This window comes from Eupeodes corollae, chromosome 2 (genome assembly GCF_945859685.1).
Source record: "Eupeodes corollae chromosome 2, idEupCoro1.1, whole genome shotgun sequence".
Classification (NCBI taxonomy): domain Eukaryota; kingdom Metazoa; phylum Arthropoda; class Insecta; order Diptera; family Syrphidae; genus Eupeodes; species Eupeodes corollae.
In genome coordinates this window covers 111,863,440-111,879,806 of record NC_079148.1, presented here as the reverse complement: position 1 = coordinate 111,879,806, position 16,367 = coordinate 111,863,440, and the positions used below count along the sequence as shown (strand labels likewise).

The following is a 16,367-nucleotide window of genomic DNA, read 5'->3' as shown; positions in this document are numbered from 1 at the left end:
AAATTTTAATTTATTTATTTCATATACATATACATAATATGTATGCAATTAAACATTATATTTTAACGTGGATAGTTCAATGGCTTAATTATACATTCACAGTAAAAATTAGAAAGTTTAAGCCTTAATTAGAAGACCCTGTTCTTTTCATTTTATTTAAACATACAAATTTTGAAAGTTAAAATGTTTATGTAAACATAAAAATGGTTTCCTTTTGTTTATTAACATCACATAGGAAGTTATTGTAAACGGTCCGATTTTTTTAAATGAAAATTTAATAAAAGCATATTTTTCGAAACAAAGAATATCCTTTGAACATTCTGGTTATACGTTTAGAACAATCGAATTGACAGCTTTTCTTCTTTTTCAAAAAAAAAAACCTACAAAAATTATTACTTAATTGGTAAAAATTGATTTCCGACTTCAGTATAGTGAGTACAAAAAAAAGGCTATTGATTTTAAACTTTCTTTATCTTAAACACTAATTTTTTTACTTTATCTTTTGTCACTAATATTTTGTAAATTTATTACCAATTGAGAGAAAAGTATGAACCTGAAACCAAACATTTTGAATATTATATTTTGGGTTAAACATCTTCAGAATAAAAGAAGATACTGGCTTTCACGTTGTTTCATGCGTAGAAATATTGTTGTTAATGTTTTATTATATTTAAAGACATTGTTTTCCTATACAAATATATTGATTTAAGTCCTGGAATAAATTTCCAGAGAAAAAAGCTTAAACTTACATTTTTGATAGCAAATCTACTCTTCAGATTATTCTTAATAAAATAATTGACTTGTTACAAAAAATACAATTTGAAAGTTTTTAGTTTATACCAATGGAAAGTTTTTAATGTGGGCCGCAATCAGCCTCTTTTATTTTTTTGTTCTTGTTAAGTCTGAAAATTACTAGTGGCATGATGGTTAGTGCGTTGGACTCTCATGCCTGAGGTCTTGGGTTCGATCCCGGCTTATGCCACCTCTTGCTTGGATTCGGCTTAAAACTGTATAGGTCTCCTCTATCTTTCACAACAGTACTCGCACACAGCAATGGTTGAGAGTTGTCAATCGCTAGGACTTAGTTCTCAACGGACTGTTGCTCCACCCAATTTATTATTTATTTTTAGTTTAAGTATGAACATTTTAGTGAACAAGCCAATCTTAGCCCAACAAATTAGACTGTTGCACTGCCTATTCTATTGATTTTCCTTCAATTTGAAGTTGTTAAAATTAAGTGAGTACCGTGTATAGTGAATTGGAATTATTTTCAACCAGATTAGCTTGTTGTGATGGAATGTGATGTATTAATCATGGTCCATGGCCTCTTGGCCACCTCTTTGAATAAGGTATTAGGTACATTAGAACTTAACTTATAGCCTTTACTCGAAATGTTTTGCTCTTGTTGATTCTCTCATCCATTTCATTCTTTAATTGAATCAATTAGTTTGTGTTTGCTAATGAACGTTTTATTTTTTTGTTCTCATTTCTCTCGTAACTAGATACACCTTCGCTTCAGGATTCAGCTTAAATAGAAAAACAAGGTATATATAGAGCTTCCCACAGAGCTGCCCACTATTACACATCATCTAAAAAAACTCACTTGAATGAGTACAAAAACAACAATTTTCCTAACTATTATTGATTTAAATTACCTTGATTCACAAATGGATGAAAAAGTGAAATTGAAATGGACAAATTTGCGAGTACAACAACAACAACTTCTACTAAAACAACAACAACAAAAACAACCACAGCAACATCAACAACGACAACATCATCGACACCTGCAGAACAATTGCATTTGGAGCATCGGGACCTCATTGGTTTGCATCCATTTGATATATTTTTATCGTCGAGTATTGTCTCTGGACCTGGTTCTGGTTCAAATTCCATCACTGACATCACAATTACTATGGAGACTACTCGGGCGTCCTTGTCAACAGTGACGACAATGAAAGAAATGACAGGCACAGTGGCATCAGTTGTTGCTGCAGCAACACCAAACACCACTGAAGGCTTGTTTATGTCATTAAATATGACTAACCAAACTCTGCGGTAAGTGTGAAGAGAAACCTTAATTACAATTATAATTAAAATAATATTTTTAAAAATTATGTATACATTTACATAAGAGTATTATTTATATCATTTTGATCATAGAGAAAATACTGGTTACAAGTGCATATTATAAGGTCTTTAAAATGGATAACTACTATTCTTTTGAATGTCCTTGATGTTGAAAAATGATATAACAAAAAAGTTATCTCTTTTTAACATTCAATTGGAAGTTATTGTAGTCGGTAAGATTGTTTGAATTAAAAGTAATGACATTTCTGGACATATTATTATATTTTATATTAATGCATGGTCATCGAAAAATGTGCGTATATTCGTACTTTCAGGACACTCTTTTTCGTACTTCATATCTCAAAACGAGCAGAGAATAAATCAACTATAGAGATTGTTTTACAGATAATAACATTCATATGTTTAGATTGGGCTTTCAGAAAATCAGTTTTTCTGAACAACCGGAAGTCCTAATTCATGGCAAATATTCCCGATTTCATTTGGGTCACTTGACTGTGCTTAAATTTCTCTCTCAGATTTAGCCGTGGAAGCCACTGTAAATTTGTTACTTTGGAAGTTTTGGTAAATACTTTGATAATCTCAATGGAATGAAATCAGTAAATAAAATACTTTCTTTTCTTTTTACAATTGCTGTAATATAAAATTTGTTCTGCTTTTAAGGCAACTGCATACAAATTTAGATTGGTGTGTCTGAAGTTGTTTTCGGCATATTCAAAAAACCTATAATCAATGGCGGATCCAGGGAGGGGGTCGTATTGGTCATGACCCCCCTGTGAGATAATTTGTTGATTTTTTTCCATAGGAATTTCCTTCAATTAAAAACTAATTGCATTGCGTTAAAGGACATGACTCCCATTACATTTTGAATTATTAAGTTTGTATTTATGAAAGCGAAGTTTTTATTTTACTTCCTTAAACTTTGTTGCAAAAAGGACTACTTTTAACTGAAGACTAGACCAAGAACATCGGATATTCAGCCCTATTCTAAAAACACAGCACAAATTCATCAACTTTTGAGCAATGAACGGCCCAGGGAGGGGGTCATATGAGTATAAGCAAAGATTTACTACAAATTTTTTAGTCATTTAACGATATTCACAAAAAGTGGTTTGTTGTCAAAAACACCTACAATTTTTGTTTTCCATCAATTTAGAATTTGAAAAAACTTTAGTCATGATTTTAATTATTATCATAAAATTTGTTTTTAAGAAAAAGAGCAAATATTCAGGTTCTTAAGAATAAACCTTGAATAAGGTATCGTCAATTTTATAAGCTGCCTTTAAATTCCTAAAACTAGGCTTCAAATTTATTATTATTTTTTTTTCATCCAAAATGACATTACAATGGTAGAGAAGTCGAAAAAAGTGGGTACCCCGATTACGTCGGTCTGTCTGTCCTGGTCCCTTCAGTCCAAACAATTGTGTTGATTGAAATTAAGCCTATAAGCGTAAAGCGTTGTTTTCATTTTATTAATACCAAAAATAACAGCAGCCCCTTACAATTTTTGTGTTAAAATATGTGAATTTTTAAAAACTTTCTCTAAATTTTGTATCCTTAATTTGGCTTCTTCAACAAGAAAAACATATTTTGGTATTGTTCCAAAAGGGTGCCCCTCAAAAAACCTTTATTTTGTTTTAAAGTTTTCTCAGGAACCGATTTCAATAATCTTCATTTTTTGTGCAAGTTTTTGTCGATGATCAAATGATCAAATCAATGATTAATTTTGATGATCAAAAATGTCATTTTTGTTTATTTAAACCAAAAATTATTAATGTTGCTTACAAAACTCGATGTGCTCACCAAAAATATTTTTAAGACAAAAATTAAGATTCAAAATGATTTTCCAAAAAAAAAAATAGTTCATCTAGATTTTTGAGAAATAAAATGACATTCAAATTTTTAAGAAAAACTTTTTTTGCAGATATAGGAAATAAGAAAATTTTAAACAGACTTTAAAAAAAAAAACAGCAAGTTTCTTTCAAAATTTATTTACAGTTGAATAAAAAATATCTTAAAAAATTAAATCAATATACTTTTGAAGTGAAACTGCTTTGAATGCTCTAGAACTGAGACTTAAACACGAATTTCAATAACATAAAGGTCCCAAAAACACAAAAAATGGCTCTTTTGTCAAACTAATAGCCAATTGAAAAACAAAATAGACATTTCATATCTATTGATAAAAAAACTTTGCATATCTTGAGATTTGAAGTAAAAAGAGATTCGTGTAATTTGTGAGTGACACACAAATGTTTTTTCCCAAATTATTTGTTTGTCTTAATTTGTTTTAATTTAATATTGAAGAGAAAATATGTAGGTACTGAAATCCACATATTTCCTTGAATTTAAAAACAAAACATTTTTAAGTTTTGTTGACTCCTTTAAGATCAAAATAAGAGTAAGCAGACTAACAAAGATAGTAAATTAGACTCCCGAAAATTGAGTTCGAAGAAACTACGCCAAAAAAGTCCTACAATTCTTCATATCATATCCTCTCTCATTTTCCCGGATTTTTGAATTTCAAAACAATTTCTTACATTTCTTCTTGAAATGCACCAAAAACCCTATAAACTATTTTGTTTTAGCTCTCAAATATGGCATTTTTAGAAAACTGTTGAAATCTTGGAATGCTTTTATATTTAGGAAGTCATCCAAATTAAATAGTTAGACCATACCTTGGTGTACAACAGTGTTCTATAATAATTTGATAACTAAAGTTGTCACTTTAGCCCTTGAAATGTGTAAACGTAAGGTTAAGATGCACATTATGTTATTTAAATTTTGTTAGCCTCCTTTCATTAAAGAACATTTTTAAGTATATCTGACCTTAATTAAGCTTAACAGCTAAATTATCCTGATAAAATAAAAAGAAATAAAATCTCCAATATTTTAAATACATATGTACATATGTCGTAAGTAACCATACAATTTTGAAAAATAATAATCTATAAAAAGGTTATATTTTCAAAACACGTCAAAGGTATAAATCCTGTTAAATTTTATAATTCATTTGGTAAACACAAAACAATTGTATCTTTTATATAAATCTATCAATCAATCACTGTAAGAAGTTTCTGAATTTATCTTTAATCCCATTCTGGACTTTCGTTGAAATTCACGTTTCGTTCTACCGCATTTTTTCTTTTTATAGTTGGTATATTTTTTCTATTGAAGAAATAAAATCTTAATATTTATATAATTACAAATTATCTATTCTTTCGTATACTTTACATTACAGAATCATTGAGTATCCAGCTTTGGCAAACTTTCAAGGTGAATACGATGTAGAGTACATTGCAAGGATTAACTCATTTTGGTTAGCATTTGATCCTCCAAGCCCAAGATCTCATTATATTATGGCTGTCATTTATATAATAATAACAACAATTGGATGTTTTGGCAATGCATTAGTTGTATACATGTTCATCAGGTAAGTTAAGTTAACTTTAGAAATATTTGTGATTTAGAAGTGGCAAAAATATAATCTCTTAACAATTAAGCATTTAAAATATAACAATATTAAGGGCCTATCTCTTTAATGTTTGCACTTTTTACAAACCTAATAATTAATTTGTAATTTAATTTGTAGTACCCGTGGCATGATGGTTAGTGCGTTGGACTGTTATGCAAGGGGTCTTGGGTTCAATCCCTGCCTGTGCCACCTTAATTTAAAAAAAAAAAAAATAATTTTCGTGGGTACTGCCTCTTGCGAGGAATTGACAAATCCTTCAAGAGTAATATTCTTGTCATGAAAAAGTGCTTTCTCAAACTAGCCGTTCGGATTCGGCATAAAAATTGTAGGTCCCCTCCATTCCTGACAACATTACTCGCACACAGGAATGGTTGAGAGTTGTAAGTCATTAGGCCTTGGTTCACAACGGACTGTTGCGCCACCCCATTTGATTTTTTGAATAATTAATTTGTTTCAATGTTAATGAAACCTCCTTCTACACAAACTTTGAGTAAAATAATATGACAAATTGAAACCGGACTGCCTGTATATATCTTTACTTTAAGAATGCACTTCGAGTATGTTATGAAAGTTCTTTCATTTAATGACAACCGTTTACCAAAGAAACTTGCAAAACACAGCATACAAAAAATATTAGCTGGTTTAAAAAATAGAAGGATATATTCTTGTTGTGTGGGATATCTCTGGAATCTTTCGATTTTTTAATGGATCTCTAAAGGAAAAATTAAAAAACATTCTTGAATAAATAGATGCTCGAATACGATCAGATCTAATAGAGGAACCCAAGGGGTCATCGCGTCGATATTTACTCGTATAACCAAAACTTGAGTATAATTTGAAAAAAAAAAAAAATTATTTCACTGTTGATTTGTGCTTGTTTGAAATTTCAAATATTTTCCGTGTTAGAGGAAAGCTACTCAATTTGAATTATAGACCTTACTTTAGCGACCGGAGAACATTTTGCTTCTTGTGTTACCTGCAAGAGCAAGAAACGTTATATCACTTTTTACCTGTGTGTCCCATTTTAAAAGAAATGAGATTTGTATACTTTCAAAAAACAATATTAAATGAAGCAGAGTCAATATGTGTCCTAAATGGAGAAAACTGGAAAATCCTCGCCCAGTATATAACCATAAAATATAGAAAAGATTTTTTTGTCGATTGACAAATTTTATAATTTTTCCTTAAATGCATTGCATATATTCAATAAATATCCATTTTTATTTGAGCAATATATGAACATTTTAGTAAACATTGTTATGTAAATTACCTTATGTAAATCTCATATCATAGCATTTATAATTTAAAATCACTTTTGTATAATATTTTTTAATTTAAAATGGAAAAATACGTTATTTTTATTAAAGCTTTTTAAAGAATCTTTGTTTGTAAATTTAAACATGTTAAAAATAAGTTGGCATCTGGCAGTACAAATTCTATTTATAAACAATAATTGTAAACTCTATATTTGAACAGAAATAAATTATTCCATTCTAATATGACAAATTCATTAAATCTGTTCTTTTTAATTAAGAACATGTAACACTTAATAGAACTAAATACCTTTACATTTGCTGGTATAAAGCAAAACAAAATTTAACAAACACATTTTTCTTACCTCATTTCCTGGAACCAACAAAAGTTTGTTATTTTATTTAATACAACCCCTTTTTTATAATGTCCTTTCATGAAATGAAATACTTAGAAAACAAGAAACAGTTTGTAATGGATTTTTTAAAGGAAAGTGATTTTATCTAATAGACATTTATTCTTCTGGTCTTGTACTACATAAAACCTAAGCTCTTTAGAATAATAATTATTGTTTCAACAAGATTACTTAAAGTGCTCTGTTTAGCCCTTTATTGAAACTTAAATAAAACGATGGTCGAAGCAAAGTTATCCTGTAGAAATGTGAAATGTGTGTAGATCTAAAATGTCTTATTTAACTATTCGGAAATCATTTTTGCTATCCGTATGATTCAGATATTTGATCCGAGATCCGGATTTTTTCGGATGTCCTGCTGTTTCAGTTGACAGTTCATATATTTTTCAATCAATGGAATCGATTTTTTTTGCCTAGCTCTTTGTAGTCTATTAGAAAAGAACTCCATGAAATTAAGGACTTTCATATCGTAGTTCATTCTAGTTAGTTGTTGTAATGATGTATCTATCGATTATCCGTAATATTCAAATTGAACTAATAGCAAACATAAACACATCAGTCTCTTTGCCCTTCCAATCCTTCTCCATCTGCGTCTCCATCGCCAATCCCAATCCAGCATCAGCTTATGCTATTTTTAGAACTCTTGTTCAGAAGGTTGTTAACTACATAAATGCTTTGCAAAGCTGTTATTTATTTTTGTTTGCTTCTTGAACCCATGTAAAAGTTTTTTGTCAAAGATATCTACAATATTTTTTAACCATATCACCTCAAGGAATGTCAATAAGGGTTGTAGCTGAAAAACTTAGGAATGCCGTCTTTGTTCCTAAGTCTTTGAATATACCCATATCGTTGTGCTCTGTTTGGAAAAATTCATGGAGTTGACTGCCCCTATAAGAATTCTAATGATTTCGTCTAGTGGCAGGAACAGATAAGAAATAATCTCATAACTGCACTGCAGTTAAAGTTCTCATTGTTTGTATCAATAAGTTTAATTTATAAGAAACATACATACGAATGATTGAATTTTGCTCAGTTTTATGTTATAAATGATATTCAGTTACCTGAATCTGACAGAACTTGTTTTATAATTAATTTTTTTTAAAAAGAAATTTAATTTGTATATAAAAATAAAAAAAATCAGTGGATGTTTATTTCTGAGGGTAAAGCATCAACAATGGAAAACGACGGTAGCACCGTATCCGTTGCATGAAATTCTCTTTGACCAATTAGCACATTTGAGGCTGTATATGGTTTCGACAACATCACGAATTTCTTCTATTGGCTCTTGAACGATTGTATAGCATTGGTTTTAAATCACCGTGTGATCCTGATAGTCGTTTGGATAAATAAAATGGTCGTTCAGTCGCTTATGCGACACGTAGCACCATCTTCCTTGAAGACATTTCCCACATGAGTAATCTTCAATTTTATACATAAGAAATCATTTATCAATGTGTACCACCCAAACGTTTTTGTACATATACTGCATCTTATAATGAGGAATTAACAAATTATAAAAAGTGCTTTCTCAAATAAGCCTTTCGAATTTTTTATTTAGTGCCAGATTGAGGGGGAGGGCAACCGTGGCGTACCTTTACTCACAGCCTACAGAACTGTGTACATGCATGATTATTTAATTATATTAATCTTAAATAACAGAAATTATTGATCTATATTTGTTCACTCCAATCAGGCAATCAGTGAAATATCAAAATCATATAGCATTGCTGCAAACATGAGTGGCAAATACAAGGGGATGCAGGCTCTTATTTTGGAGAAAAATCATTTCTCGGCGTTCGTATACAACCTTGTTGTAGTCATTCTCTAAATTTAGTGGGAAAGGCAGCTGCTAACAACTTTTCTCCATCGGCTGTTCAATTCTTCGATTTCATGTAGAATTCGTACACGTTTTTCACAGAAAGTACAGAGCGGCACCGAATTCTGATTGAGAAATTATCGGCGAAGAAAAGCGGCCAGTTTTTAGTCTTGAAAAAGTACACCGACACTCGTTGGCCTTGTCTAGCTGAAGCTACGAATGCCTTAGTCGAAGAAGCTCTAACCAGCATATCTTCCAATAAAGAGCAAAAAGACATCGTGAGGAATGAACCAACGCACCTTCTACAGAAGAGGAGTGGTCTCGAAACCGCTTTGCTTGCAACATTTTGAAACGAGATCTTGAAGCGATTCAACGCTACAAACAAGATGTTGCAAGACCTGAAAATGATTCTTGAATTGGCAATGCGTGCACTAGAATCATTGAAATCATCATTCGTGAATTCCAAAATATCCCATACTGATAAATATGTACAATTTGCCCGCTGCAGCAGAGACGTTATTGAAATTGCATCCGGATGATTTAGAACCTAGTCTTGGTGATGAGTTGGTTCAATCTGTGTCTTTGATTGACTCATACAAAAAAAAAAAGGACTATGGAACAGATCAATAGCGGGAACTATTTTACTACCAAATTCTCGAAAATCTTAATTTCAGAGCTACATTCCCAAACCTCGAAATTGCATTGAGAATGTATTTGGTTTTGATGGTAAGAAATTGCAATCGAGTGCGTTCATTTTCAAAAATGAAAATTTTAAAAATAGGCACGATGGGACAAAACCGTCTATCGAAGCTCTCTCTCCTGAGCATTGAAAGCGATTTATTCCGAGAACTGGATTTCAACGAAATTATCAACGATTTGTCGGCGAAAAAAGTTCGAAAGGTTCCTTTCGTTAACCCTAAAATTTAATTTCAGATAATTCTTTTTTCCGTTTATATTTACATATTATATGTGTTTTTGTCGAATACTAAAGGAATCTACTTGGCTGCACAAGAAATTATTTATTGAAAAACTCGAGTGAAAAAAATTGTTTATATTATTTTGAAAATAATTTGGGGAAAAGATGCCTCCACTCCTTTATTGCCCCGAGGCCTCCGGGCCTGTGTTCATTCTAAATCAATAGATTCTGGTTCTTTATGATCTGTTGTACCACTTTATTTCAATTAATGTTACATGCGATCCAATAACAAGAAAAGCTGAACTATTTTAAGTCATAAATTAAAAAGGTTAACTAAAATGTCATCACCACTCAACTCATAATGCATTTATAGTAACTTATTTCCACAAGCTTAGTAGATTTTGATTCAATTTTAATCATGCTTATCTTAATTTTCCATCCAATTGTTGTTTTGTTTCTAAAAATAAATGTTATAAAGTAACAAAACTTCTTACTTATGAACTCAATGTGTTTGTAAAGTTTTCCGGCAACATTAATCTGCATTCAAAGAGTTCAATAAGTCGTGTCAATTTATACAACAAACTTAAGAGTTGAAAGCAAAAGTTTCCAGTTCCTATAATATTTATTATTCTTCAGCGGGTAAAACTAAAATTTATCAAGATAATTGACTTCAACCGTAAAATTTATAAAATTTCGAATTCCCAGAAAAGAATTAAAACAACTTAGTTACCGCAATAGAATTTCACCGGAACTTCCTGATTCAACACTAAAATAACTACTTTAATTTCTCTGGTCAGTAAACATCAATGATTTTTATTTTTAATGATCTCCGTCTTATGTTTTCATTAACCTTGTAAGAATTTAATATACTTATGTTTGAATAAAGGCAGGTACATTGCGGATATAATACTTCGAATAATTTCAAACGAATGAAAAGGCACAATAGGTACACCCGATTTAAAAAAGAAAAGTCTTTATTGCTTTCATTTTATAACAATGAATACGAGTTTCCTGGAAATGAATGCTACTAAGTTTTAAAATTGAATTCATGATTCAGCTCTTCGGTCTTTTATTCTTTTCGTTTTATTTTGTTCCTTTGTATCTATTTGAAATTCAAGACAAGTCTTACTGATTTTCATTTGTCATCCAGGCTTTCTATCGTTATCGGTCTTTAAACAGTCAAAGGAAGAAAATCTTTGGCGTGGAGCCATGAAAAGTATTTCTGTTTTATGTAAGCGATTATCTCACTCAAATAGACTCAGATGTAACTAAACTGTATTATTTATCTAATTTAATTTTCCCCCTAATGCCAAGTATTGGTTTAGTAGGAAAATAATGAATTTTTCAAATTAGTTATTAGTCAAACTTAAAATTTGGTCGGAATGTCGATTTATTTAAGGCAATTGAAAAATTAATAACAAAGAAGTGCTAGAGACAAATTTTCAGGAATATCAAAACTTCCTGCTGTTTTTGATTAAGGTCTTAAACCAGCTTAGAAAAAAGGCTTTTGGTTGATTTTTAATTTTTGTATGATATAAAACAAATCGAGATTACACAAACGGGACTTTATTGAACATACATACCAGTGAACGTTTAAAATTATATATTTTTTTCAAGGATTTATTCCGAAATGACGGCTGTGCAATGTTTTTGCTTTCAAGATGACGTCGCCTTTTTTCAGGGTCCAGGCTACAGTAATTTTTGAAACATATTAGGCACATTCATTTGTGTAGATATGTATGTATGTAGGTATGTATATTTTAAGATTATTTAAAACTTACAAAAACTAAATAAATGTAGTATGTATTAAGATAAATAAGTTTATAGTTTTAAGTATTAGTATATTTCAAATAATTTTGGAATACCTTTAACTGTTGCACCGCTTAAAGATTTCCAAAAAACCAACATTTTGGGAAATTGTACGATTTTATTTTCCAGAACAAATAAGAATTAAACATACATACATAGTACATATAACATTTTAAGAAAAACAAACTTACAAATTTGTTTCTATTACAGATGAACAAAATTAAAAACTATTTAAAAAATCAATATTAAACAATTCTTGACAAGATTTGAAATCAGAATGAAAATTTGATAAAATAATTTAAAACAAAAGTCAAAGAAAAACGATAACAACTGAAACAACAAGTAGTTTTTTTAACAAGTAGGAAATTAAATCTACGATTTAAAAACTAATAAAGACAAAATTAAAAAAACTACAGTAAAAATATGGCGTTATGACACCTTTATACTGAAGTTAGAAAATCTCAGATTTAAAGGTTTTTCCTTAACAATAATCTTTTGCTACATCCATTTTGAAGAATAGTGTCTGCTGGTATGTACGTATATATTTTGTGTAAAGCTTTAATCACGATATTTATACATTAATATTTGAAGATGCCTTGAGCAATTAATGAATCGAACAGATCAAATAAACAACAAAGGAACCCTTAGCAGGAAACCATTGTTGTTGTCATTTTCTCGCAATCACTCCTTGTTTATTCAACCAAAAGCAGCAGGTACTTCCGACCAATTCGTGCATTTTATTTCTATTTACTTTTTAGAATGCTCTATAGGCATTTTTCAAATGTTTGTTCGCAAATATAAATCAACCCACGTGTGTGAAATATTCTTTTTTAAATCTCTTGAATCTTGATACCTAATGACTGCTGGTCAAGAAATGAAATACAAAAGTATCTTAAATTTTGTAATTTGGTTTGCTTTAAAAAAAAAGAAAAAAAATCCTAACAAATTTATTCTGGTGATTGTTCATTTTAAGTATTGCAGATTTGTATCCCTTTCAATGATTTCTTATCTAAGTATATAAACTTCTGAATTAAATTTTGATTTTTTGTGTTTTGTGTTACAATCAAGTTCCCTAGAACTTCTTTATTTCTATCAAAAATGCATAGACTGTTATGCCCTAGATATTGATTCTGTTATGTAATAAATTATTAACTTTTTTATTTAATAAAATAACTTTACGATTCACACACGTGATGAGACACAATTCCAAAGAATTCGAGGTTGTATATATTTGTTCGTTCTTTTATCAAAAAAAAAATACACTTCTCTTTTATTCTTATTAACTTCCCATAGCAAGTTATTGTAATGGGTCCGATTTGTCAATTTGAAAATTTTGACATTTCTCGACGTTTCAAGGTCCCTAGAATCGAAATAAATGATTTTAAGAGGAAGTGTGTGCTTGCGTGTGAACGAACTTCCGTAAGTTCGCGACGTTTTTTTCCTAGTCCATAGCTCAAGAACCAGAAAAGATATCGACTTCAAATAAATTTTGTTATACAGATGATAAGACAGAAAGATGGAGAAAGGGCTCTCAAAAAATTTGCGAAGGTGTTTTTTACCATAGCAGTTTAAAAAAAAGGTGAACATTTTGGTTAACCTTAAATATCAAATGAACCAAAAACGCTAGAGACTTAAATTAAATCTTATTTAATATATTGTAACGTGATACCAAACAAGTATATTTTTTGAAAAAAATCTAATTAACGGTTGAAAAAAAAAATTGTCACCTCGAAAATTTTCGGAATACAAAATGATTTTATCTCCAAAACAAAGACTCAAATATCTTTTCAAAAATTTGATATTATGGCTTTTCATTTATTTTAACTTATAAGAAATATTGTTTTCGACATTCTGAAAAATTTTGAGAAAAAATCGAATTGACAGTTTTAAGACAAAAAATACAAACCTAAACAAGAAATTAAAGTTGGTAAAAATTGATTTTCGACTCAAATATCTTTTCAAAACTTTTTAAACTACTTTTATCTTTTAAAAAATATTGTTGTTAACATTCAGTAAAATTGGGAGAAATCTAATTGACAGCTTTTTTACAAAAAATAAAAACCTAACAAAAACAATACTAAAACTTAGTAAAAATTTACTTTCGACTCAAAGAGCTTTTCAAAAATTTAAAATATTGTCTTTAAACTTTTTTTATTTCACAAAAAAAAAAATTTGAAATGCAGTCCGTTTTTTCATAAAAAAATAAAATCTACAAGAAATAGTATGCAAATTTGGTAAAAATTGATGTTCGGTTCTTGATATCTCTCAAATTAATTTCATTCATCCATTTTGTAAAAATTTAAGAAATTCTACTAAAATTGGTAAACATTTGTTTTCGTCTAAAAATCTATTTAACAAAACTAGGGTTTCAAACTAAAATGTTTATTTACATGAAAAATATTGTTTGTAGTTTTGAAATTTTTATGAATAATTCAATTAACAACTTTTTTAACCCAACAGAAAAACCTAAACAATTTTAAGCGAGACAAATCGCGGACAAAATGGGAAGTTATTATTTTTTAGAGGGAACAAAGTATGTGAATAATACTTGTCAGCTTATCAGGTAACCCTCGTCAAACGCAAACGAGAACTCCTAATTTGAGGTTCATGAGATAACAATAGGGCAAGAATTTGAGAAGCGGTTTCCTGAGGAAAATCTCTTTGGGGCTTCTTTATCAATAAATTGATTTTAAATTGTTTTACTTAGGTAAATGAACTCATTAACTATCTTAAATTGCTGTTTTATAAATACATTTTGCTCAAGACGGTGGCAGTGTGTATACAGTAATTTCTACTTTTACATTTTATTTCCGTGAGAGTGGATTAGAAAATCCAACTCTCACTGATAAATTGAAATTGGTATCTTTGAAAAATCACTCCAGACATTTGTTTGTTGTATACGCGAATTCCATCTGAAGCTGAAAAATTATGTTTTTAATAATATTTTAAATTGAACCAGTGTTAAAGTTTTTTTTTTCAATTCTTCTGCTACTTTAACTATTTTGAATAAAAATAGATCTTCACAACATAACAAAATGTAATAAATTTTAAATTTCAGATGCAAATCCCTGCGAACTCATGCCAACACGCTGGTGATAAATCTGGCAGTAAGTGACTTCCTCATGTTGGCCAAATGCCCCATCGCCATATACAATAGCTTTAAATTGGGACCTGCTCTTGGCGACTTGGGTAAGTTATAAGCTACAGCTTTTCTTCTCAGTACTATAAATTTGTACGTATGTACACAAAACAAACTCGACTCCTACGATTTGAGAAGCTTCATCAAATTTATCTTCTGGAATACCTATTTATTTATTTTTGTTTACTTTTTTTGTGTACTTCGTTGCAGGCTGTCGTCTCTATGGTTTCTTTGGAGGGCTCACTGGAACTGTATCCATTATAACACTCACCGCCATTGCTGTAGACCGTTACAATGTTGTCGTATATCCGCTGGATCCCTATCGGTCATCCACGAAACTGCGTTCACGTCTGCTAGTTTGCTTCATTTGGCTTTATAGCTTCTCTTTTGCTGTGATACCGTCGCTAGACATCGGTCTAAGTACATACGTACCCGAAGGATATCTCACTACTTGCAGTTTTGATTACTTATCCAAGTCAATACCGGCGCGCATATTTATGTTTGTCTTCTTTGTTGGAGCCTGGTGTATACCGTTTAGCATTATTTCGTATTGTTACTTCTATATTCTAAGAGTTGTCTCCAATTCGTCAGGAATTCAATCTAGCAAGGATTGCAACAAAACGGAGATTAAATTAACTGGAATTGTGATTGGAGTGATTGGTCTTTGGTTTGTTGCATGGACGCCGTATTCGGTGGTCGCTCTACTCGGGATAAGCGGCAACGAAAATTTAATTACTCCCCTGGGCTCTATGATACCGGCTATTTTCTGCAAGACTTCAGCATGCATTGATCCGTATATCTATGCTATAACGCACCCAAGGTTTCGCATGGAATTCCGAAGGATGTTCCTTGGCGAGCGTTATATTCGAAGGTCATCGACGTATCGTTCGTCGTTTCCAACAAGATGTTCCACCACAAGACGACGTCGTATGATAAGGGATGTTGAATTAAACATTAATAATAGCAATAGTTTAAAGAAAATCAGTGAGAATTCTGCAGAGGATGATTACGAACAGCATTGCTCCTTAAATGTTTAAGTATGGAAAATAATTATTGACGAATTTAAAAAAAATACAAAAACATGGAAATTGTTGTATATGTATCTACAAATATATAATATTGATTTACGAGAAAAAGAAATAAATAGAAAAATAAGGGTTTTATTTGATTTTATGTAGTAAAACTGCAACAATTACCCACATCTCTTTTTATATAAATTAAATGAATATTTAATATTCTCAAAGAAATGCCAAGAGATATTTTATACCAAAAAGTATTAGATAACTATATAAGAGATAGTAGGTAATCAAAACTAAGTTAATTTCTTTTTGTTTTAAATGTTGTTTTAAGTTTTGTGACTTAAGTTAAATTTAGTGAATATAATATTTTTGATGTTTTGCTTTGTGATAAATATTTTTCGTGTTTTGTGATGTGTAGGTAGATGGCTTGAAAACTCTATTA

The 16,367-nt window shown here is 30.2% G+C and overlaps 1 protein-coding gene across 1 annotated transcript; it reads left to right on the top strand.

Moving 5' to 3' along the window:
* Window positions 1-1,515: 1,515 nt before the first annotated feature.
* LOC129946681 (opsin, ultraviolet-sensitive) lies at window positions 1,516-16,119 on the top strand. The gene is made up of 4 exons (XM_056056941.1): window positions 1,516-2,058; window positions 5,330-5,521; window positions 14,826-14,956; window positions 15,117-16,119. The coding sequence occupies exons 1-4, from the start codon at window positions 1,691-1,693 to the stop codon at window positions 15,941-15,943; spliced, it is 1,518 nt and encodes a 505-aa protein (XP_055912916.1). The 5' UTR covers window positions 1,516-1,690; the 3' UTR covers window positions 15,944-16,119.
* Window positions 16,120-16,367: the final 248 nt, after the last annotated feature.